We start from the raw sequence: 25,352 nt of genomic DNA on the forward strand, positions 1-25,352 counted from the left end.
CCGGTTCTGCTTTGAACTCTATCAATGGAAGAATGTCTCCTGACAAGTCAGGAGGTGTGATTTGCCACAGTACTTCATTTGACCTCTTGTAATCGCAGTGCTTTTTGAGATCCACGCGAATGAGCTTTTCAAGTAGGAATTTGATCGTGTTTGTTGAACAAATTTATTGAGGAGCAATGGTAAGCAAATTGGATTGAATTAGAAATAAACCACGGTCTAATTGATTGGCAGAACTGGCTCAAGGCCTAGTCCCAAAACCTCCAGTTTTAATATGAAGTGAGAGCAGGAGTATAATAGAGCATTCACCTTTGAATGGGATTCTTTGAGCTTTTTAGTTTTGTTTAGATGTGGTGTATTGAATTCAAAATATCTCAATTGCTAATGTGATTGTTCTCTAAAATGACATCAGTCTTTGTTTGCTTATCTTCCTTGCTCAGGTAAAAGAAATGCAGATGCTGACAAAAACTTTGATACTTTGGACTTGCCAAAGCGTACAGAACCAGTGCAAGGTAAATTGTATGTATGCTGAAATATTCAACTTTGTTGTGCCTGCTGGAAATTCCCTTTTAATTGCTATATCTGACATTCATTCAGTTGTTCCTTGTTCTTTTGTCATTGTTCCATATTGCACATAAAGATTTTAAAGCCATTCTGAACATGTCCTTTTTTAAAGTGACTCGCAATGTAAACAATAGGCTGTTTTGCCCACCCACCCTTCACATTGGCCAACTCTAATCCAAGCAAAATGAACCTGATTTGTTTGCATTTTTAAAAAAAGTACACAAATAGACCTTGAAGAAATAATACATGCAAATGCCAGAAAAAGATGGAGCATCAATCTTGATTAAATGGCAGGCATTGCCTTAGCAGGAGATGCAAGGAGGAAATCAAGGGCAAGAGTAGGCCATTCAGCCTTTCTCTTGTTCTGCCATTCAACAGAACATTGCTGACCGCATATTCTAGCTCCATTTACTGATTTGTTTTTGTACCCGAAAGTAGATTTTCCAAATAACAGTTGGAGTTGAGAGAAATTGGAACTGTTTTTAAAAGTTTGATACACAGCAGTGTATAAATAGCTCAAGGAGACTAGGTAGACTGATGGGCATCAGTCAAAAGTTCGAGTCAACTGAATCAGAGCAAACCACTGAATAGATGATTTGACTTGGCTGCAATCCTGAACATCATTGTTCTTTTTAACCCCTCCTCCATCCCCACCTCAATGCCAAATCACAAGGTGTCAGTGCACTTAAGCCATGGAATTTGTATTTGCTGGTGAGGAGATGTAAACCATAGTCAATGAAAAAAATCAAAGAGCTATTAAAAATGAGGAACAGCCCCTTATTTTTATCTTGACCTTGATTGGCAACGTTGTAGAGACTCAAAGACTACTTACCTGTACTTTCCCTTAGAATTCTCCACTTAACCCTTGCCTTTTTAGATTCCGCCCACCTCCCAGTATTAATCGTGAGGAGAGGTTTGATGTCTTCAAATGTTGACCAACACTTTTTCAACTGGTGTTGACCAAGTAGTGGATTATTTCTAGCGATTTCTATTTACATTTTCAGATTTCTGTAAGATGGAGTGTCTTGCTGTTGCATATTTTAGCTTTCAGATGACTATTTAAACGAGGAGTAGCATTGTTTCAATATGACTTCTACATCTGTGCTCAGTTAGTGATCTTCATTTGTGTAATGATGAGATTGTAGTAATTGTGTCTGTGTACCTAAGCTCAACTGTCCCCATACCATTACCCCCCATATTCTTGAATAGTCTTTAGTACTCTTTGTAAAATTCCATGAAAAGTTATGAATAAAGATGGCCGTTTTGAATATTAAGAATCTTAACACATCTCCCTCCCATCTTCACTCATCTTTCTCATTTGACTGGGTATTGTAAAGTTGGAAGAGCGAAGAACAAGTAGTTATTTTCAGTCCACTCAGACTTGCACTTGCCTTGCATACTTGTGAAAGATTTGGCTTAGATCCTGTGAATACATTTGGCATTAATTGCTTTTTGTGCAGCAATCACTTGGGCTTAGTGCCATGGTTAATCTTAAATACATGTGATAATAGATGAATCAGATCGAAGTACAGTGAAAAGCTTTGTTTACAAGCAGTACAGGCAGATCACAGCAAGGACATACAGATCATAGGGTAAGAAATAGCTTAGAAGCTTACAGGCTATGTCGCACAGGGCGTGTCCTAGGCAAGGTCAAAAATAGCAGGATTAGCATTATTTGAAGTTAGTCCATTTATCAGTCTAATATTGACTACAAATAAGCTGTTCTGAACCTGATGATGCGTGTGTTCAAGTGTCTGTATCTTCTGCCTGACAGAGGTTTTAGGGAGTGCATTACCAGAGTGTGATGAGTCTTTGATGTTGGCAGCCTTTTTGCAGCAACAAACTGTGTAAATGGAGCCCATGGATGAGCGGGAGGTTGGCTTCCATGATAGTTTGGTCCGAGCACACCACCTTCTGTAATTTTGTACAGTCTTGGGCAGAGCAGTTACCATACCAGACCATTATGCACCCAAACAGTGTGTTTTCAATGATGCATCTCTAGAAGTTGGTGAGGGACCTTAGGGACATGACAAATTCCCTGAGCCACTTGAGAAAGAAGGGACGTTGTGCCTTCCTAACTGCCCAGGACAGGTTATCAGTTATTGTCACTCTGAGGAACTTGATGCTCTCCAACCTCTCAACCTCAGCTGAGTTGATGTAGAGGGGAGTGTCTTCTCTTCCTTTCTTTCTGAAGTCAATGATCATTTCCTTAGTTTTGCTGACGTTGAGAGGGGTTGTTCTCATCTGAAGCAATAGTAATATTCTCAACTTGGAAACAATTTAGAAATGGTGATGGTTTTCATATGGAGTCCTGAATGATTATGTCTAATATGACAATTAAATAAGCCTAAAAGCACCTATTGTAATCCAAAAGGGAGGGTTTCCAATGAAGATCACTTGGAGTCTGATCTTCGATGTGACTTCATCAGCCAACCACCAAAGTCAGCATTTTGCAAGACAGTGTAATTCCATGCAGACAGTTATGAAATATATTTTGGGAAAACTAGAACAAGAGTTATGCTGATGTGAATCTCTCAATTCTCAAGTTTGGGAAAACACCAATATTGGAGTGTAATATACAGTCCTTAAGGGCCAGTTGATTCAGTATTTGATATGCAAAGATGTTAAATAATAAAAAATACAAGAATAATTGTAGTCAGCATTCTTTTAGCAATAGTGAATTGTGTGTGGTTCTGACAGCATCCTATATAGAATGTCCGTGAGGTTTACTGGACAGATGCCAGGGAAATTAGATTAGATTGCCTACAGTGTGGAAACAGGCCATTCGGCCCAACAAGTCCACACCACCCCTTGAAGCATCCCACCCAGACCCATCCCCCCTATAACCCACACACCGCTGAACACTATGGGCAATTTAGCATGGCCAATCCACCTAGCCTGCACATCTTTGGACTGTGGGAGGAAGCCAGAGCACCAGGAGGAAACCCACACAGACACGGGGGAATGTGCCAACTCCACGCAGTCGCCAGAGGCGGGAACTGAACCCAGGTCCCTGGCACTGCGAGGCTGCAGTGCTAACCACTGAGCCACCGTGCCGCCGTTCACTTATTTTTGTGCAAGCTCCAAATATATTTCTAGAGAACTCAAAAACATCAGTTCGATATATTTGGTCTTCAATACAGAAGAAAGCTTCAAAAAAGTTTTGTAGATCTGTTCCTTATTTTCACACTAAATTGTATATCCTGTAACAATCAAGACAGATTTCAAAAGCTGGACCTTTTTCTAATATGAGCATTCAAGGCTAAGAGGATATCAAATGAAGTTGTGAAAAATGATGCAATAACTTGCTGTTTAGTTGATAATTCCACTCTTTTTTTTTATATATGTAACAAGGTGGCATAAGCTAGAATTGGTACAGGTTGATTGATAGGAGGTGGTAGTGTTTGAATTAAAAGAATTAACTTGTGTGTGAATGTTGAAAACTTCATTAGTTCGTGTAAAAGAGTGATGATAATATGCAACAAAATTGATATTTAAACTTGTTATGTTGGATGCTTTTGAGGCACTCAAAAGGATTTGGACTGTTAGTTGAAAAGGAAGAATGGCCAAAATTCAAGGGAAAGGCAGAAGAATGGCGTTAAAGGAGGTATAGACATAATAGGCCAAATAGCCTCCCCTGCACTATAATGATTCTGGGGATCTACCAAATAATGGGAACAGACCAGGTGGCTGAATTTAAAAAGAAAGCAGTGGATTATGTGGAATTCTATGCTGTTAATTCTATAATTCTACCACTCCAAACCTATGATAGCTGTTGTAAATTGATTATATTTTGTTAGTACAGTTCTATCATCATAAGCTGTGCAGAGTTAATTCAGGATTAACTCTGCAATGATGTAAAATGTCCTAAATAAACGCATCTTCGTGTTAAGAAAGATTGTCTTAAACTTGAAATTAGGGATGAATTTATTTGCAATGTGTCTAAATTGGCCCTTACTATGCCACATAAGCTACCTTAATTAACAAGTCCTAGTACCAAACTTCCTATCAGTGAGAGAAATGCAAGGTATTTACTCTGAAACCGGAGGTTTTGACATCCAGACACAATAGGATTAGTTAGTTTAATTACACTTTAAACATGGAAAGACAATTGCATCGTGGTAAATTATTATTCCAAAAAAGTTTGCATTGTCGTGCAAAACAAGGTGATATTGTCTGTCTTGGATAAACTTTAAATTCTTTGTTCGAGCATTTTGTGATGAGTCCAATTAACTTCAACTTCATTTTATGACTTTGTATTTCATGATTTTAAAAATTGATAGTGCCATTGAGAGCTGTTTAATTTTTCATTTCATTCTTGTAAATTCAATTTGTCATTTAATATGATGTTTCAAAACTTTCTAGAAATCACATGACTGGTGATAACTGCCTACTTTCGTGTCGTCTGCTGCTGGACCTTTTTAGAATGGTGACTGCTTTGAAAAGGTTCTTGTATTTATCTGGTTCAGGTGTAAGGAAGCCTGCTAAGAACCAGCTGAGTTGATGGGATGCCTGCTTGAGTCAAGCTACCCAGAAGATCTTCCATTTCTAAAAGAAAATCTTCTCCACCAGTTCACGACCTAGCTTTTCTTCAGAAAGAAATCTCAAGATTGTATTTACTGAGTCAGTTGTGTCTGTGTGCTTGGGTTGACCGCAGGTGCCAGAATATTAGGGTAACAACAAACTCTGGAGCATCATACACTGTATCCTTTTGTCATCATGAGCAAGCCATTGGCTTTCTTGTTGGAAGAAAGACGTTGGCCAATCCCTGCAGAGAATTCTTGCATGGAAGCCTAGAAGATCAGAATAGGACCCCTTGAGCCTACTCTGCCATTCATTATGATCATGGATAATTATTGAGCTCAGTGCCCTAACCCCACCACGCCCTCCCCCCACCCAACCAAGCTCCATTATAGCCACAAGAATGTCATCTGCCACTTCCTTGAAAACAGAATGTGTTGGCTTCAACTACTTGCTGTCATAATAAATCCCACAGACTCATTATATTCTGGGTGATGACATTTCTCCTAATCACATTAGATCTGAGAACACCATAGCTTTCTATGGATCTTTGCAGCACCGCCACAGCACTCTGTTCCTCATTCTTCCAAACTCCAGTGAATTCAGTTTGATAAACCGCTTTGCTTGATGTGGGTTTGTGTTTGCTTGTGTCTTGAAGACACTTGTAGGGATAAGTATTTATAGTCTTGTGTCACTAACTGCGTATATTAACAATGCAATGGTTGGTTATTGAATATGGTTTGTTTTGACTATAAACCCACAATTGTGTTAATTAGGCAACATTTTTAATTATTCTTGTGGTTCCCAACCCAATCTCGATGATGTATTTAATTGACCATCTTGGTAGCTGGCAAAGGTACCTTTTATTTCATGTTCCAACCCATGAAGTAGTGGCACTAGAGGAACAGTGTACTCGATTAGTCTTGGTCACACTTAAGAATATGCTTAATTATGGTCCTGCATTTGTCCTGTTGCACACTATTATTGTATTATTGTATCCGTATTTTTAAAAGGGGCAGTAGATGGTCATTGCTCTTAAGTTAAGAGGAGGAAATAATGAAATGTTGCTATCTTCAGCTGGACTACATGTCTGAAATGTACCTTACCAATGTTATGGAGGCTTTTAAGATTAAGCCTTAACCCTGGAATGACACGAGTCAGAAAGTTCATATGGCATCAATGTATTTAGAATGTTAAGATATGTAGGGTTTTGCCTCGTGAATGTTGCAAGCTCATTAGATATTTTCAGGTTTATGTTGATACTTACAGATGGTGGTTAGTTTAAGTGTAATATTGGCAGTGGAAACAGACTACCTAACTCCAAATTAACAAGAGGTTTGTGTACCTATCACGATTTTCAATAAGGTTGTATTTGCGACAGCTGTTAAAATTAAATGGAGGACCCTTGGCATAATAAGTAAAGACACAACGCAAAAGCAAAAAAATTATTGCTGAACCTTTCTCAAAGTGATTCAACCCCAGCTGGTGCATTTTGGTCATTTTTGGGCACCAAATGTTAGTAAGAAGGTTAAGGTCTTCGAGGATTCAGTGGAGATATACTGGGCTGGCATGAAGCATCTGGAACTTCATGCATTTTGGAGTGTGTGGAGAAATTAGCCTTGTCATTCGAACAGAAACGGTCAAGATAGGATTTGGTAAAAGTTGTTCGAAGTCCTGATTTGATAGAGTAAATAATGAGTCAGTTTCCAGTGACAGGAGCATTAACCAGAACGCACAGCTTAAAAGTAATTGAAAGATGCAACACATCTGCATTGTACAGTCTGCAAAGATAGTAGAAGCAGATTCAGTAACTCATTTCAAACTGAATTGGATAAACACCTTGAAGATGACAACCTTGTCGAGGCATGGGGGCGACAATATGGCAGGTAGGGTGAATTGGATAGTTGTACAGAATAAATGGCATAGACCAGAAGGGGCTGAATACCCTCTTGTGCTGGATTAGTTTATTTGTGGAATGTTGGATTTAAGAAGAGGGTGGGCACACTTTTCAAACGGAAAACATATGGCTAAATATCTAACTTGAATTCTGTTATGTGTTTAGAGCAGACGTTATTTGTTGTGAAAGGTCAATCCTGCTCCAATCCGTTGAATTTGCTTTGAACACAAGCGTTTGATTTGGAAATGCTGTGGAGTGTAATGAACTTAGGTGGGGCAAACAAATGCTAAGGATAAATCACTTAGTCGTCTTTGGTATTCTAATAAGCAGTAGTTTCCTGGAATTCTTTGCTTGTCTTTATTGGAAGATTATTGCTCATTGTTTCTCTGGAATTCATGTAAACCATATGCTGAATGCATGACTTTGTTTGTTTTTGGGCAATCCAATGTCTGAAATTCGTTCTATTTCAGCCTACAGTACAAACGTGTCTAGGGAAATCAGTCTGAAAATCTGTAATGACCTATATAATGTGCATGTCTTTTGAATTTCTTCTCATAGCTTTCTGGCTCGTTATGCGTTGCATGTGTTTATTGTTTTGATGTAATGGAATATGAATGCTGTGGTTTATCTGGGAATGGGAGCATGAGAATATGCACATTGTATGGATTTTGGAAGTGGTGGTGTGAATTTTTCATCCTAGTGTTGTGATTTGATGACATCAACCAGAAACACGCATATCAGTTTCCACATGCATGCTGACATTACCCAGATCCTCTCATCTTTTGACACCTGCATTGTTTCTGAATTGTCAACTTGCTTAGATGAGCAAATTGCTTCCTAATAAATTTTGTTGTTTGTGGTCCTTACCTCAAACTCCTTTCCTACCCACTGATTTCTTTACTGTCACTGACAACTGTCTGATGTTGAACTAGACTACTCACATTGTGGGATTGTTTAATCTTGAACTTCCAACTGCACATTCACACCATCATCCTGTACCTATTTCCATGGTAACATGCCTTGGCTTAGCCCCTCATCCAGTGCTGATACCTTAGAACCAATGAGCTCCACAAATGATACAGCACATAAATAGACCATTTGGCCCATCATGTCCATGCTGACCCAAAGACTACCAGATGCCCTTTCTCATCCCATTTTCCTGCATAAGGCCCACAGCTCTGCAGCTCACAGTACTTAAGGTCCAGATGCACATACTTTATAAGAGGGTTTCTGCCTCCTCCACTAATTAAGGCAGCAAATTCCAGACACCTACCACCCTCTGTGGAAAATAAATTTCGTCCCGTCCCTTCTAATCCTTCTCCCACTTAGCTTGAATCTATGACCCCTGGTTTTTGAACAGTCTGCCAAGGGAAACAGGTTCCTCCTGATTATTCTGTCTCTACCCTCACGATGTGATACCTCATGTCACCCCCTGAGCCTTTTCTCTTCCAAAGAAAACAGACTCAAACTCTCTGGTATCTCATCAGCTACAATTCTCCAGCCCTACAAAATTCTAGCAAATCTTTTCTGTACTTTCTCCAAAGTAATTATGTCCTTCCTGTAATGTGTCTAGAATTGTGTACACTATTTCAGTTGTGGCCTCCACCAGTGTTTTATACAGTTTCAATGTTATAATCCCTGCTTTTGTATTCTATATTTTTGCTCATGAAGGAGAACATTCCATATGCCTTCTGTACAACCTTATGTATCTGCACTTCTACCTTTTAGGCACCTTTTGCATTTGCATTGCAAAATCTCTCACTTCATCTACCCCTCTCAGTACAACACCATTTGTTGTGTATTCCCTTTTACTGTTTGACCTCTCTCTAAGTGCATTAACTGACACATACCAGAGTTGAACTGCATCTGCCACTTTTCTTCCACTTCAAAGTTTACGGGGAGAAAGCAGGATTAGGCTATTCAGTCAATAAGCCATGATCACGAAGAATGGCGGAGTAGGCTCAAAGCCACCTCCTGCTCCTGTCTTCTGTATTTGTTTCCTGCCCAGTTCTCCAAACCATCTGTATCATTTTGGAGCTTAAATCTATTCTCTACTCAATCCACAACGTGGCCAATTTTCGTTGTCTGTAAATTTCCAAATTGTGACCCTCCATGTTCAAGTCCAAATCATTTAATGTATGAAACCAACAGCAGCAGTCCCAGCACCCAAACCCTGTGGGACACCACTTGAAATAGCTTTCCATTTACAAGGGCCACCATTGGCCATTACCCTTTTGTTTCCTGTTAGTAAGTCAACTATGGATCAAATTTGACAGAATATGCCATGGGTTTTGACTTTTTTTTTCTTGACCAGTCAGCCATGTGGAACCTTGTCAAATGTTTTAGTAAAATCTGTGGAGACAATATCCACTGCGCTACCCTCACTGAATTTTTGGAGGAAGTGATAAGGAGGATCAATCAAATTGGTAAGGCATGTCCATCCCTTAACAAAGCCACAGGTCTATTCCTTTCTAAGTGACAGTTTATCCAATCTGTCAGGATTGATCCTAACCACTTGAGTGACTGGCTTATAATTGTTTGGCATTTCCTTTGTACCCTTTTTTAAATGATGGAACCATGTTTGCATTCCTCCAGCACCTCACCTATGTCTAGTGAAAATTAGAAAATAATCTTCAGGGCATCTGCTATTCCCTCCCTGACCACCTTCAACATCCTAGGGAACAATCTGTTCAGCCCTGGCGACTTAACCATTTCAAAGCATTCCAACTGCTCTAACATGGGGCTGTACAGTGGCTCAGTGGTGAACACTTCTACCTTTTGACAGCTATCTCTGAGGAGTTTGCGTGTTCTCTCCCTGAGAGCTTGGGTTTCCCCTGGGTGCTCCAGTTTTGTTCTACAGTGCGAAGATGTGCAGGTTATGTGGATTGGCCACACTAAATTGCCCATTGTGACCCCGGACTGTGCAGGCTTGGTGGACTTGCCATAGGAACTGAAGGGTGATAAACTGGGTTTTGGGGGTGGTTGGGGATCTGATTGGGCTGCTGTTCAGAGGTGTGAACTTAATAGGCCAAAAAGTCTGCTTCTACACTGTAGGGACTTTGTGATGCTATAAGCTTCTTCTCTCTCATTATGATTATTTTGCCCAATATTTCACACTGCTTCTACTGGGTTACCATATCATCTTCATCCCTCTCTTTGTAAGTACAGAAGCAAAATAAATAACTAAAATTCTTCCCTTATCCTCTGCATCCTCACACAGATTCTGTTCTTCATTTCTGGTGGGTTCCACTTGTCCTTAACTATCTTATTGCTTTTTATATGTTTTTTTTCCCCTTTTGTCTTGATTGCTAGTATTTTTCCATTCCCTATCATTCATCACTTTTGTAACCTGAACCATGTACTTTCTATATCTCCTCTAGGCTACACGCAGTGTCAAGTTTTTGTGACTATCAAAAGCTTTCTTTTCCTGTTTAATCTTCCCCTGTGTTCTTGTAGACAACTACAGGGGTCTAGATTTTGCAGATATGGCCATCTTTTTTTTAACTTGTTGCACAGCTTTCTTGCACTCATTTCTGCTGACCACGTTTGTCTTGAAATTGGAATCTGTGTTCTACCTCATGTAACTGTGTGATCATTCAAATCTCTGCTCATGCCCCTGACTTGCGCTGAGTCCCTGTTAACTGACTTAGATTGACTTTGAATTAAGGGGCATCATGATTTTAAATTATTCATTCTGTTTTGCAAATCTCTCCGAGGCTTTGCTCTTTCTGACATCTTCAGTTTCCTCCAGGTTTAAAGTTCTCTAGTATCAGGTCTCCGTCAATTCTGGCTGCTGGATCACCCCTGATTTTAATCGCTCCACTGTTGCTAGTCATGTCCTCAGCTACTCTTGAATTCCTTCTGAAACCTCTCCATCCCTTAGCCTCTTTTTCATTTTTTAGTGTGGTCCTTAAAACATAGAAACATAGGAACAGGAGGAGGCCATGTGGCCCTTTGAGCCTGCTCCACTATTCATCACAATCATGGCTAATCATCCAGCTTTCTCCCTGTAACCTTTGACCCCGTTCGCCACAAGTGCTGTATCTAGTCCCCTCTTGAATACATTGAATGTTTTGGCATCAACTATTCCTGTAGTAAAGAATTCCACAGGCTCACTCCTCTTTGGGTGAAGAAGTGTCTCCTCATCTCTGTCCTAAATGGTCTACCCAGAATCCTCATACTGTGACTCCTGGTTCTGGACACCCACCATCAGGAACATCCTCCCTGCATCTACCCTGTCCAGTCCTGTTTGAATTTTATAAGTCTCTGAGATGCCCCCCCAAGTCATCTGAACTTGAGCAAAAACAATCCTAACCTAGTCAATCTCTCCTCATACGTCAGACCTGTCATCCCCAGAATCAGCCTGGTAAACTTTCGCTGTGCTCCCTCGAGAGCAAGAGCATCCTTCCTCAGAAAAGGAGACCAAAACTGCACACAGTGCTCCAGGTGTGGCCTCGCCAAGGCCCTGCACACGTGTAACAACACAACCCTGATCCTGTATTCAAAACCCCTCATAATGAAGGCCAACATACCATTCACCACCTGCTGCATCTGCATGCTTACCTTCGGCGACTGGTGCACAAGAACTCTCAGGTCCCGTTGCACACTCCCCTCTCCCAATTCAAAACCAGTTCTGAAGAAGGGTTACTCGACCTGAAAAGTAAACCGATTTCTGTCCATACATGCTGCCAGATCTGCTCAGCTTTCTAGCAATTTCTATTTTTGTCCCTTAACCTATCTCTTGCCAAATCTTTACAAATCTGACCTAATGATTCTGCAACTTTGAAGGCGTGATGACAGATTCCACAAAAAGAGGCTACATGGATTGGAGATTAATTTTCTTTCCAGGTTGTGGTGTTCCCATGCATCTGCTGCCTTGGGCTTTCCAAGTTGTAGAGGTGAAGACTTTGGAAGTGCTATTAGAGGATCTTTGGTGATTTACTGCCAGGTATCTTTGTAGATGGTGCATCAGTGGAGAAAAGAAACTTAAGTGTTAAAGCTGCACTGAACTAGGCAAATGGAGATTATTCCATTATCCTTCTGAATTGTATGCTGTAGATGGTGAATGGGTAATGGGGAGATAGGAGACGGGTTAGTCAGCACAGTATCCCTACCTCTGACCTTCTGCTTAAGCCACAATATTTGTATGACTAGTCCCATTCAATTTCTAGTTAATAGTAACACCTAGGATGTGATGTTGGGGTTTTCAGTGGTGGCAATACCATTGAACAACAAGATTCCCTCTTGTTGGAGAAGGTCATTGCTTGGCACTTTTATAGCCTGAGAGTTATTTGCCTCGTGCCAGCCCAAGACTGGATTTTGTTTGTAGGCGTATGGGCATGGACTACTTCTGCAATGAAGGAGTCAAGAAAGGTGCTGAATGTTGTGGTATGCATCAGTTACCATACCCAGTTTTGATCTTATGGTGGAAGGGAGAGCATTGATGAGGTGTTTGAATATGGTTTGGCTTAATACATTGCACTGCACTAAGGAACTCCCACAAGGATATTGAACAACTGTGATAACTGACCTCCAACAACTACAACTATCTTCCTTTGTGCGAGATAACACTCCAACTAGTGGAAAAGTTTTCCCTTGTTCTCATGCACTCCAGTTTTGCTAAGGCTTCTTGGCAGTATACCTGGTCAATGTTGCCTGAAGTTCCAAGTCAGTCAGGTTCAACTCTTGTGTCACAGAAACACAAGTTGCTGGAAAACTCAGCAGATCTAGCAGCATCTCGGGTGAGAAAGCAGTTGACATTTTGATCCAGTGGCCCTTCTTCAGAGATGATAAAATGTGAGGCTGGATGAACACAGCAGGCCAAGCAGCATCTCAGGAGCACAAAAGCTGACGTTTCGGGCCTAGACCCTTCTTCAGAACTCTTTTGTCAATGTTTGAAACAAAGACTTTAACGCGGTCAGAAGCTGAGTTACTTTGGTGGAACCGAAACTGAATGCATTAGTAGGTTATTCTTTTGCAGTGCTGCTGCATTGTACTCATTCAGTGATTCCTAACTTTACTTGATGACTGAGTGTAGATTGATAAGATAGGAATTTGTCCTGCTTTTTATGCATAGGAAATTATGGGCAATTTCTCCAAATCATTTGTTTCGTGAGTCACTTCTTGGTATGTGGAGTGAATCAAATTGGTTAAAGACTGGGCATCTGTGATACTGAAGACCTAAAGCTGAAAAACATCTGATTAACAAGACTGTGGGATAATAGGACTTATGGCAATGAGATTTACAGATGAAAAATAAATGAATTATTCTTTTCAAAGTGTATTGAAGAACAAGTGGATCTTTAAATCAAATTTGGTATCATTGTTACAAAATGCAAGCCTTATTCTAGGTGTTGATTGGAACCCAGCTTGACAATTTAATGCAAGATAGGAAGAAACGCTGCCTTGTGGATTGGCATCTTATAGACTAAATGTCCACCCCATGTTCCAGTTGTTCACTGTTGTTCAGTTGACAGGAAGTTCTGACCAGTATTGATAGCTGGTACAGATCGATTAATTTGTCTGTTAGTAGAAGCTAGCCCTCCTGAAATTTCCTGTTGTATTCACATACATAATGACAAGGATGGTACTTTTGATTAACTGTGAAGCACTTTGATTGACCTGAAAGTTCATAGGGTGTTCTGTCAATCTAAATACTCTCCTTTAAGCCCTAGCAGAGCCACACCTGAACACATAATTGGCACTCTGCATAGCTGGATTCAAATAAAATAAGTAATTATCAAATAAAATTAAATTTTCATATGTAAAAATACAAAAGGTTTTTTTCCAAGGGTAGGGGATCCAAAATTAAAAGGCATATGTTTAAGGTGAGAGGGGAAAGATTTAAGAGATCAAAGGGACAACGTTCTCACACAGAGGGTGGTGTGTGTATGGAATGAGCTGTCCAAAGTAATGGTAGAGGCAGCTACAGTTAGAACATTTAAAAGTCATTTGGACAAGTATATGAATTGCAAAGGATTAGAGGGGGATGAGTGAAATACAGGTCAATGTAGCTAGTTCAGTTTGGGAAAGCTGGTCGTTATGAATGAATTGGGCCGAAGGATCTGTTTCTGTGCTGTATAACTGTGACTTGTGATTTTAGAAAATTTTGTATCAATATTAAATCCCTCGAAACTATAAACAAATCTTTTGAATTCTTAAAATAATTCTCACTTGCTTTCAAAAGAAAAATTGGAATGTAGTTTTATCAGAAGTGCCCAAGCTGTTCTGAAGGGGAAACGTTTGTCAGGATCCAGAAAAATCAGTGAAAGTACTGTCCGAGGCTTAGATTCCACCAGAAGTCCCAATGAATGTATCTTTCAAGGTTACTTCAAGTTTAAAATTTGTATTGAAAATTACAGAATCATTTTAATGCTTTTTTAAAAAGAAAAATAAACCATGTAATTCAGAGAGACATGCGTATAATTGTATTTTTTGATTGTGGAGCATTACAATTCAATTGGCATGGCCTGAATGAAGCAAGTTGAAGCTCACATAATTACGTGAGCACACTCTGAATTTGATTTACCTTAGAAGCTTATTGACATTCCTTTTTATATTAATTAGCCTATAACTTGACAATTATTTCACTTTTGATGTCATGTGGCTGGCAGACTGAAGTAAGGGAAAGGATAGAAAGAACAGGGTAATGCAAGTTCTTTCTGATTGTATTGGTCCAAAGTTCTGTGCGGTTGCATGGCTTAAATCAATTGCCTGTAAATTTTTTAAAGATGTTGAGTCATGTGCTTTTCAAGGGAGAGTGCTGAAGTTTGGCATTCAGAAATTATGCTTTAGGATGATAGAATGAAGATCAGCCATTTTTTGTCAAAAATTTCTCCTTATGCCATTTTAGCAGAATCTTTTCATCTAGCCATTTTAAAGTCAACTAATGACCTCATTGATTTCAGGCAAATATGTTATGCATTTGGTTGCAAATACTGCAATATAATTTTGATGTCCCTGGGAATATGCATTGTAGTCCTTCGGTATTGGGAAAATCTCAGTACTTAGGCGAACTATGTTAGTTCTTTGGCCTGATGTTTAATGTCAGGAGCTTGGCTTCAAGGCGAGAAATTTCACATTAGTATGTAAGTTGGGCTTCTAGCTATTATATCTTTATTTCGCATGACTTGTTTTCTGTTGAACTTGAAAGGAACTGTTCCAGTTTTGATTACAGCTTCTCTCTGATTGATAAGAAATCTTATGTCAATTCAGCCTTCTTACTGAAGTGTGGTCACATTTTATATTGCCCTTGAAATACAATTGTCACATCTGAAGTGATTGTGCTAATTGCTTTCTGTTGGTCTGAGGCAGACAGCATTCTCTCCTTTCACATGCAATATGTTGCTACTTTTATTGTGCAGTAAAATCATTAAATATGGCTTAACTTTGTTCAAGTACATATTGTAATTTAGATCACTCCTTGTAGCAAAGAGACAAGGGGGCCATTCAAGTATGGCTTGATATCTGATTTATCAGAAAAATTCAAAGGTTTGTATTTTTAACATCAGACCATGAGGAGACATATTGCAAGTGACATGGAAAATGTACATCCAGTGGAGTAGTTCATAGGACAGTCCAGAATTAAAACAAATTAGCTTCAAACTAATAAAAGAAAAATTTGGAATTATCGAGATAATCATCTACAACCGTGAATATTGCAGTACCATAAGGTCACTTAGTGTCTTAGAGGTGAAGATACTCATCATTTGAGAAGATAAGTTAGATTGCCCTCAATATGGGAGGAGTACAGTTGACGAGGTGAAGTCAAAATGTATATTTGAGGTCCATCCGAATCGGTAAACTCAAATGGATGGAATAGCTTCCCCACTGCTGCTTGTATGATTTTGTTAACATGTCACAATTTGCAAGTCTGTCCTTAACTGTTCAGCAACATCAGTTTTGGTCATCATTAAAAGTTCTAATCGGAACTCCAGCATGCATATTCCAAAAAGCTAATTCCTCAGCACTGGTACTTTCTGAAAAGAATTTTAATAAATTTAAGAGTCATGACCTATTGCTTCTAAAATAATGATTCATTCCCTAAGCCTTTTGTGACACCTGGGTTAAGTGAGGCATTGTGGAATGTTGTCAAGATTCTGTTTTTGTTTTGGTTCAGTCTTTGTTTTTGACGACTCAAATTACATTTATCATTGTCCACAATTCTAATATATCGCATCTGCTCAGTTCTTATACATTAATCAGAAGCAGGCTAATTTACTTCACTCTAATGTTTTTGTTTCTTATTTTCAGTATCTTGTGCTTCTGTCCACTCTTTGAAGCCAAAGTTAATGGCCTTTCATTTCAGCATTCCAGCTTTTTTCTTTCCAACCCTTCTCTCGAGCCTCAACTTAAATTGGTGACTCTGTACTTCATTCCATTTGAATATATCTTATTCTTTGCAAATAATAAACTGTGGTACTCTTGACTTCCTTATTCAGCTGTCCTAATTCTGGTCCTATACTTTTGTGCTTTTCCCATTGATAACAATGTAGATAATTTGCACATTCCAAATTGAAATGTAATCTTGAAACAAAACCAAAATGGAACTAATATAGTATCCTTTTCAACTTGAATTTTCTTGAAGCCCTTAAAATAGTCACATGGTTCATTATTCTGTACTCTTGACATATTATTTTTGACCTTCGCTTTTGGTGGTTATTAAATCTGATTTTATAGTAAGCACAAGAACCCAAGCATGCAAGTATTTCCAGGTCTTAATTGGTTTCAGAGAGCACAGTTAGTTTTGGATTGCATTCCAGCATCTGTCATGGAATGCCATGTCATCAGTTTGTGTTTAGAAATAATCTACTTCAGTTTTTCCCTTTCCCCTCCAACCGACAGCAAAAAAAACCTAGGTATATCATTTGGCACACTTAGAATCCGCTGACTGTCATTTCGTCCCTGTACCCAACAACCGTTTGCTGGTCTTTTTGACAACATCAACTATTCTGCAGCTACCTAATTATATATTTCCATCCAAACTATGGAAGAAGACCCCCTAAAGCTGATTCTGAAGAACGATCCTGGTCTGAAACATCAGCTTTCCTGCTGCCTGGACAGCTGTGTTCTTCCAGCTCCATACTGTTGTCTCCAAACTTGATTTGATTATTCACATGTACCGAGATAGTGAAAAGTATTGTTTTGTGTACCATCCAGACAAATCATCCTTACATACGTACATCAGGATAATAGAACAGAATGCCTATTACAGCTACAGAGAAAGATCAACTTTAATATGAAAATTCTGTTCATAATGCTAATAACAGCAGGGAAGAAACTGTTCTTAAATCTGTTGATACTTGTTTTCAAACTTCTGTATCTTCTGTCTGATGGAAGAATGGAAGAGATTATAAGTGGGTTTGGAGATGTCTTTGATCATGTTGGCTGCTTTCTCGAGGCAGTGCGAAGTATAGACTGAGTCATTGGAAGGAAGGCTGGTTTGCATGATGGACTGGGCTGTGCTCACAACCCTCAAATTTTTTGCAGTCTTGGGCAGAGAGGTTGCCGTACCAAGCTATGATGCACCTGGACAGGATGCTTTTTATGGTGCATCCATAACAATTGCTAAGAGTTATTGTGTTCATGCTGAATTTCCTTTAGCCTTTTGAGGAAGTAGAGGCATGGGTTTGCTATCTTGATTATAGCTATTTTTCAAAAATTTAGTTATAGCCTTAGACTACAGAAACAGACCCTTTGGCCCTCCTCATTCATGTCAAACAAACTTGCTCAAGTGATCTGGTCCCATTTGCCAGCATTTAGCCCATATCACTCAATTCTTCCTAATCACATACCCACCCTAATGCCTTTCAAATGTTGTGATTGTACCCGCCTCCTCCAAACCCTGTGGCAGCTTGTTCCACGCATGCATCGCACTTTGCATAAAAAGTTTCCTGCATAGGTCCCTTTTTAAACCTTTCCTCTCTCACCTTTAAACTTATGCCCTCTAGTTTTGCACTCCCCTGCCTAGGAAAAAGACCTTGGCTATTCACCCTATCCATACTCCCCATGATTTTATAAATCCCCTATATCGTCACCCCTCAGCCTGTGCACTCCAGGGGGAAAAAGCCCCCACTTATTCAGCCTCTCCCTACTGCTCAAACCCATCAATCCCGGAAATGTTTTTGTAAATCTCGTCTGAACCCTTACAAGTTTAACAACATCTTTCCTTTAGTGGGGGATTTGGAATTCTTGAATTGTGGGCAATATTAGGCAAATTTCTCTCCCTTGTGGCCAACGAGGAAGGTGGTTCCCCTTTTTGAAGTGTGAATTCTTTGCTGTAAAGGCACCTGTAAAATACTGTTTGATGGGGATTTCTAGGATTCTGACCCAGCTATAATGAAAGTGGGGCAAAATTTGGCCGAATCAACAAGGTTGGAGTGAATTTGGGCATTAGTTCACTCAAACACCAGCCACTTTGACTGATCAAACTGTCTACAGAATTGATCTTATCAGGGCCCTATGTAACCTATGGTTAACCTCCTAATTTTTTACTGTTTCTTTGGCAATCCGTAATGTGAACTCCAAATTTCATGTGCTTTGAGAGTGATGGAGACTGTTAGGGAGATGACGTACTTACCAGTATGTCCAGAGTTGAGGATCCTTTCTCACATGGCTAGCTTAGCTCAGTTTCTGGCCAATCACAATTATTAGGAATATTGATGTGAATTTCCTATGATGCCATTAAGTGGTGAAGAGCAATGATGAAAGTATCATTGGTATTTGTCATTGCCTACCTTCTGTATGGCATTTTTTATTGATTTGTTAATTGCCACTTATCAATTCTGGACGTTGTTCAATTTTTGCTGCAAATTGGCATGGGCTGCCTCATTGCCTCGGAATTTGAATGGAGCCAAAGACCATACAATGAGTTATGTCCATATGATTACTTTATTTCAGCGATGTTGGTGTTGAGTATTTTTTTATCGGATTAAAATAATTTTCAGGTGGCTCATTTCAAATGCTCCAGGCTTCAGAATGAAAACCTTTTAAATCATAATTGTAGCCGTTTGTATTTGTATCATAACCCAAACATTTCCTCCTGCCTTTTTATCTGTAACAGCAATTAGTTACCTGTCTTTGTAGTAATTATCTCCTCCCAAATCTGTATTGAATGAATCCAATTACTGCCTAACTTTCTGAAGCCCAAAATCCATCGTTACTTCCAAAATTCAGTTCAAGTTAATTCTTTTACAGTTCGTATCAATGGCATCCAAATAGATGAAATTGTTACTTAAGATAGCTATTGAAAATGACTTTTAAAGCAACGAAATTTTGTCGGGTGCTGCTGTGTGGTGGAAAGAAAACTCAATTTTCCAACAGCTTGCATTCCTGTGAAGTGTCAGTGATGAGTAGTCTGGAAAAGTCAGGTCTTCAGAATTACATTCTGCAACTTGTCTCACCTCCCATTCAGAATGCCTGGTAGAAAATAAATCCTTTGTGGTAAGTCCTGTGTTCTTACTCCAAGTTGCCTTTAAGATGCAATGTGGCTTGTCATGTAATGAAACAGGCTTTTAATTTTACTCATTTTAAAATTTTTTTTGTGTTTGTCCTGGGTTTCGGGTCATTTATTGCTCATTGCTCATTACTAGTTACTAAACCTGATGAGGCTTGTCAGATCATTTCAGAGGGTGGAGAGTCACTGTATTGCTAATAGTTTGGAATCACGCAAGCCAGACCAGATGAGGATGGCAGATTACCTTCCTAAAAGTCAATCAGATTTTTTCAATGATATCATTAACAGTTTCACAATCACAGCTGTTGAGATGAACTTTCAATTCCATAATTAATTGAATTCAAAACTGCACGAGTTGTCTTGGTGAGATTTGAACCCCTGCTCCCAGACTGTTCGCCTGGGTCTCTGGGTTACTAGTCCAGTGGCATTATTATTGTGCCACTATCTTCAGTTCTTGCCGGTGGAAATAATACCGTGCCTAAAAGAGGTCCGTGTGACAGTCTTGACTATAGTTTACATTGAGGAGATATTGACAGTCTTAACTGAGTTGCCTGACAGTAAAGGAGAATTTACCATTTTGTTTGATATCCGTTGCCTGTCACTTGTCTCAGTTGGACGATGAGCAGATAATTTGTCCCTGTTGGCCTGTCGTCGACATCTTGCTGAATAGATCATCCTGAAGTCCTGATTTGGAAGGAGAATATTGGGGAGGGAATTTTTCAGTTTCACACGTCCTTAATTATTAAAACAAAACTTGCAATCCCATAGCTTCTATCAGCATTAAATGGCATCTAGTAACAATTCTTTCAAAATAGTTTGATAAGGTGCCACGCAGGAGGCTGCCGTGTAAGATAAAGGCCCGCAATGGTAGAGACAAGGTGCTAGCATGAATAGAAGATTGGCTGTCTGGCACAAAGCAGAGTGTGGGGATAAAGGGGTCTTTCTTGGAATGGAAGCTGGTGATGAGTGGTGTTCCGCAAGGGTTGGTGCTGGGACCGCAACTCTTCACTTGATACATTATGATCTAGATGAAGGAACTATGGGCTTTCTGGCTAAGTTTGCGGACGATACAAAGGTCGGTAGAAGGACAGGTAGTGTTGAGGAGGTGGCGAGGCTGCAGAAGGATTTGGACAGGTTAGGAGAGTGGGCAAAGAAGTGGCAGATGGAGTACAGTGTGGGAAAGTGTGAGGTCGTGCACTTTGGTCAGAAGAACAAAAGCATGGACTATTTTCTAAATGGGGAGAAAATTCAGAAGTCTGAAGTGCAAAGAGACTTTGAAGTTCTAGTCCAGGATTGTCTCCAAGGTAAACTTGCAGGATGAGTCAGTAGTCAGGATGGCAAGCACAATGTTGGCATTTATTTTGAGAGGACTTGAATATAAAAACAGGGATGTACTCCTGAGGCTTTTTAAGGCTCTGGTCAGGCCACATGTGGAGTATTGTGTGCAGTTTTGGGCCCCATATCTCAAAGGACGTACTGGTCCTGGAGAGGTTTCAGAGGAGGTTCACGAAAATGGTCGCAGGAATGGAAAGCTTAACATATGAGGAATGTTTGAGGACTGGGACTACAGTCATTGGAGTTTAGAAGGATAAGGGGGGAATCTAATTGAAACTTAGAGAATACTGAATGGCCTGGACAAAGTGGATGTTGGGAAAATGCTTCCGTTGGTAGGAGATACTAGGACCCAAGACAACAGCCTCAGAGTAATGGGAAGACCTTTTAGAACAGAGATAAGGAGAAACCTCTTCAGCCTGAGAGTGGTGAATTAATGGAATTCACTGCCACAGAAGGCTGTGGAGGCCAGGTCATTGAGTCCATTTAAAATGGAGGTAGGTTCTTAATTATCAAGGGGATCAAGAGTTACAGGGAGAAAGCAGGTGAATAGAGCTGAGGAACTTATCAGCCATGATTGAATGGCGGAGCAGACTCGATGGGCCGAATGGCCTAATTTCTGCTCCTATGTCTTCTGTTCTTATGATTCTAACTGCTTTCAATATAGAAAGGCCACTTGTTGTCATAGGGCCCTGCAGAAGCAACTGAAGATTTGGAGTTAAATCATGCTCGATTATTGTCCTCTGCCACTGAATAGGGCTTTCAGAAGTTCTTGTAATATAAAAAGCTGAAATCAATGAAAGAAATATTCAGAGATTCTTTGTTTCAATGGTTCTTTGTTTTAGTATTAGAAACAGCTTTCATACTGCAATAGCAACTTTTCTTCTCATGCAGCTAAATTTACGAGATGAGCAGTGCTGGTGAACTGATTATTGATACTGTCATGGCAACTAGCCAAGGATTCTACTGTTTAATGTGAAGCGAGTGTGAGAATTCAAAAACTCTTCCAGTCTGCCTTGTGATGCAATATTAACTGTGGTGGGTAGCAGTAAGAAAATGCATTGCAGTTCACACACTTTGACAGATTTTTGACAGTAAGGTTTTTCTGTTCATGGAGTCCAGCTGTGAGCTTTTTAATTATGATTAACTGCCAATTCCACATTTTCATTATTTCTTGCAACTGGAAATATTTGGTGTAGTTGTGCCGATAAGGTGGTCACAACTCCATATTTCAACATTGTGGTGTGCATTTACACAATTCCATTTAATTGTTGCATTTGCTTTTAATAGAGCATGACAGACCTGTCTAAAGCAAGAATGAGATGAGTATCTTAGTTATTGCTTTCTATAATTTAATGTCTGACCATTGATTCACTACAGAAGTTGAGACCGAAGTATGCTGACACAAAATTTAGTGTTTTAACATTATAGTCATTAGAACAGAGAACATTACAGTGCAGTACAGGCCCTTCGGCCTTCCACGTTCATTCTTGCAAGACATTAAGGTAGTGCTAAATTTCAGCTTCCACCCTATTAAAATATAGTTAGACATTGAGCTTGATTACGCACAGGACGCTCATGTAGATGAGTCTGACTTCTGAGGGGACAAGTGTCTGCCAGTAGAAAACTCAGCAGGTGAAAATGCACAGAACACATTTTGATAACTACATTTTCTGAAAGACAGAAGAAGTCCTTTCTTGCAATTCCTGCTGATTTCACTTAATTCGTAAACTAGGTGCACAGTGAAAACTGTCTGTATGCAGTACTATCTGCTCTTCTATATTAATGCAACAGCTGCATCAGTTCACATAATATGTTGATTTTCTATTTATCTGGGAAATTGTTGAGACATTTGACAACTATGTAATATTCTTGGCTAAAAGCAAATCTGAAACCCTGTTGCCTCCTTGGGATTTTTTGACAGCCTTAATGCTGAAAATGAAAGTTAAAGCTTTATCAAGAGAGTCACGGTAGGAGCAAATCAGCAGTTGTGAAACTAAGTTGCAATTCCCTTAAACCAGCCGCCTTGATGTGTGATTTTGCCAATTTTGATCAATTTATGAATTTGGTATCACAATGAGATTAAAACGAAGTCCTATCCACCCACACATGGAAGATACCACTGTACTCTTCAAACAGAGAAGTTTGCCCTGTTTCTTGGACCGATGCTTATACTTCACCCAATTTCACTAAAAAGACTAGGTAGTTGCCTTTCTTTGAGGGCTTTGTAGGTGCAAATTGGTCGCTAATGTCTTTGAAATTAAAACAGTATATACACTTCAAAATGTACTCAATTCGTTGTGAAGTGCTTGTGATGTCTTGTGGCTATGGATTTACGGAGATGTTAGTTTGTACATGTTTTGAGAACAAAACATTATAATTTCTGCTCTGCTACCATGAATATATTTGCCAAAGCCTAAGTGATACTGATTGCTCCAAAACTGTTTCAAGCCAGACAATATTTTTTAGCAAGTCTGTATGTGTAACCTTTTAACAGACACCAATGATATGTTTCCTGGACTTGTTTTGGCAGCCTTTTGGTTTGTGAGACTATGATTTTTGAAAAAAAAAAGAGCCATCTTAGTAGTCAACTCTATTAAACATCATTTAGATTACATTCCCTACAGAGTGGAAACAAACCCTTCGTCCCAACAAGTCCACACTATCCCTTGGAGCATCCCACCCAGACCCATTCCCCCTGCCCTGATTGGGATGTTTCAAGGGGCAGTGTGGACTTGTTGGGCCGAAGGGCCTGTTTCCACTCTGTAGGCAATCTAATCTAATCTAATAACCCCCCGACCCCTGAACACTACAGGCAATTTTAGCGTGGCCAATCCACCTAGCCTGCACATCTTTGGACTGTGGGAGGAAACCAGAGCACCCGGAGGAAACCCACACAGACACTGAGAATGTGCAAACTCCACGCACACGGTTACCCAAGGCTGGAATCGAACCCAGGTCCCTGGCGCTGTGAGGCTGCAATGCTAACCACTGACCCACCATGCTGCCCTCATTTAGTATGTCTTATCACCATACATGAAGGAGCCCTTTGGGTATTTGGCTGCTGATTGCCAATAAATATGGCTGAGTCAGCACGTATATCATTAGCTCAGTAATGAACGGTTATTGATGGAGTTGCCATGTTCCAGGATCTCTTGAGTCCACAACCTTGCCCTCTTCGAGACCTGAGAGATAGCAAAGGTGAACTTTGTTCAGTCTTTTCTCCTGACTAGCATATGTTGTCTAGTGAAATGTGCAAGGGATCTGGGCTTACTGAACATGTAGTTTACTCAGTGAGGTTTCTGTTGTTCCACATCTTCCTCAGCTTGGTTATAACAGTTGCGGCCTTTGTAATGAACTTTTGATTTCAGCACCAAGTGACAAATTGCTAATGATTGAGACCAGTTTTGTGATGTTAACAGCCTCTATTGTCACGATATCAGTACTACAGAGGGTGTCTACTTATGTGCCCAAACTGATGGAAAACTGGTCTACCAGAGACCCAAGACACAAGAACACTACATTCTCATCAGAGCTTTTCTATGCAAATAGAGCTGCACAAGCATTCCATACCAAGAAACATTCAACAGCAGATGAAGAGACTCAGTCCTGTAGAGTTTGTTTTGACTGTTACCATCAGAAAAACAGATACAATTGTCAAGGTTTAGGATATTGCCATACTGCCATGAAGCAGCATTGACAATGTGACACTGAAGATTGGTAATAAGTATACCTCTGAGTTCCACAAATGCCAGCAGTCTGTTGCTTAATGCTGAAATCAACATGTTTACTGGTGTGTAGGCTGGTCCTACATGAGATCCTTGATGAACATGTCACCATTATAATAGAATAAACAGGATGCAGTTCTGGTTTATCTGGAAGTTTATTTTTCAGTGCGAGTGACTTTTCACTTGCACATTGTTTTCGGTCCCGAAGCTATGGTAAACTTACCTGCCACTGCAGCTGCAGGGACCATACTCACTGCACGTTCAGTTACAGTGCTTATAATTTCACTGCCAGTGATGCCACAGGTAACAGTGTGCATCAGAGAAGACGACATTAAAATTAATTTAATTTCAAAGATAAGATTGGTTTAAAACTTAGGTAACTATTTCAGGCAGAAGTTTTGTTTATTGAAATGTTCATATCTTGGGTATAGCAGCAAGTGGGACTATGAGGACAGTATCCAACAATGAACAAATGGACGATGGGCTTTGAACAGACAATGGGTGAACTATGATGTCAGCAGCACTCTGCAAGTGTCTGCAGACAGAATACCACCTTCCTGTTTGTGTAGTAGTAAACTTTTTTGGGGGGGAACACGCAGTAGGGAGGGGATGTCTGCTACTGCAGTTAACTAATGCTGAGCACCATGTGAGTTGAGAGCATATAATAGCCAATTATATTCTGATGTTAAAGCCACAGACTAATTATTTCCTGTAATTATTTCTTCAGAACTTATTCAGTAGCTAACGTAAACTTTGGGATTCCATGTTAACATCACAAACAATTCAACTCTGTGTACCATAATAGTTTTATCTGACGAGGCAAGCAGGAAACTGTTACCAGAAATCAACGTGTTGCAGA

At 39.8% G+C, this 25,352-nt stretch overlaps 1 protein-coding gene across 23 annotated transcripts in view; it reads left to right on the forward strand.

Annotated features, from left to right (window-relative positions):
- arvcfb (ARVCF delta catenin family member b) overlaps nt 1-25,352 on the forward strand; it is a 271,561-nt gene that overhangs the window by 215,049 nt on the left and 31,160 nt on the right. For all 23 annotated transcript variants that reach the window (XM_048556431.2, XM_059654918.1, XM_059654921.1 and 20 more), the window contains one exon: nt 438-509. In XM_048556431.2, the coding sequence (XP_048412388.1) occupies nt 438-509 (72 nt within the window). The remainder of the gene's footprint in view (nt 1-437; nt 510-25,352) is intronic.

The sequence above is a fragment of the Stegostoma tigrinum genome, chromosome 26 (assembly GCF_030684315.1).
Source record: "Stegostoma tigrinum isolate sSteTig4 chromosome 26, sSteTig4.hap1, whole genome shotgun sequence".
NCBI classification, from domain to species: Eukaryota; Metazoa; Chordata; class Chondrichthyes; order Orectolobiformes; family Stegostomatidae; genus Stegostoma; species Stegostoma tigrinum.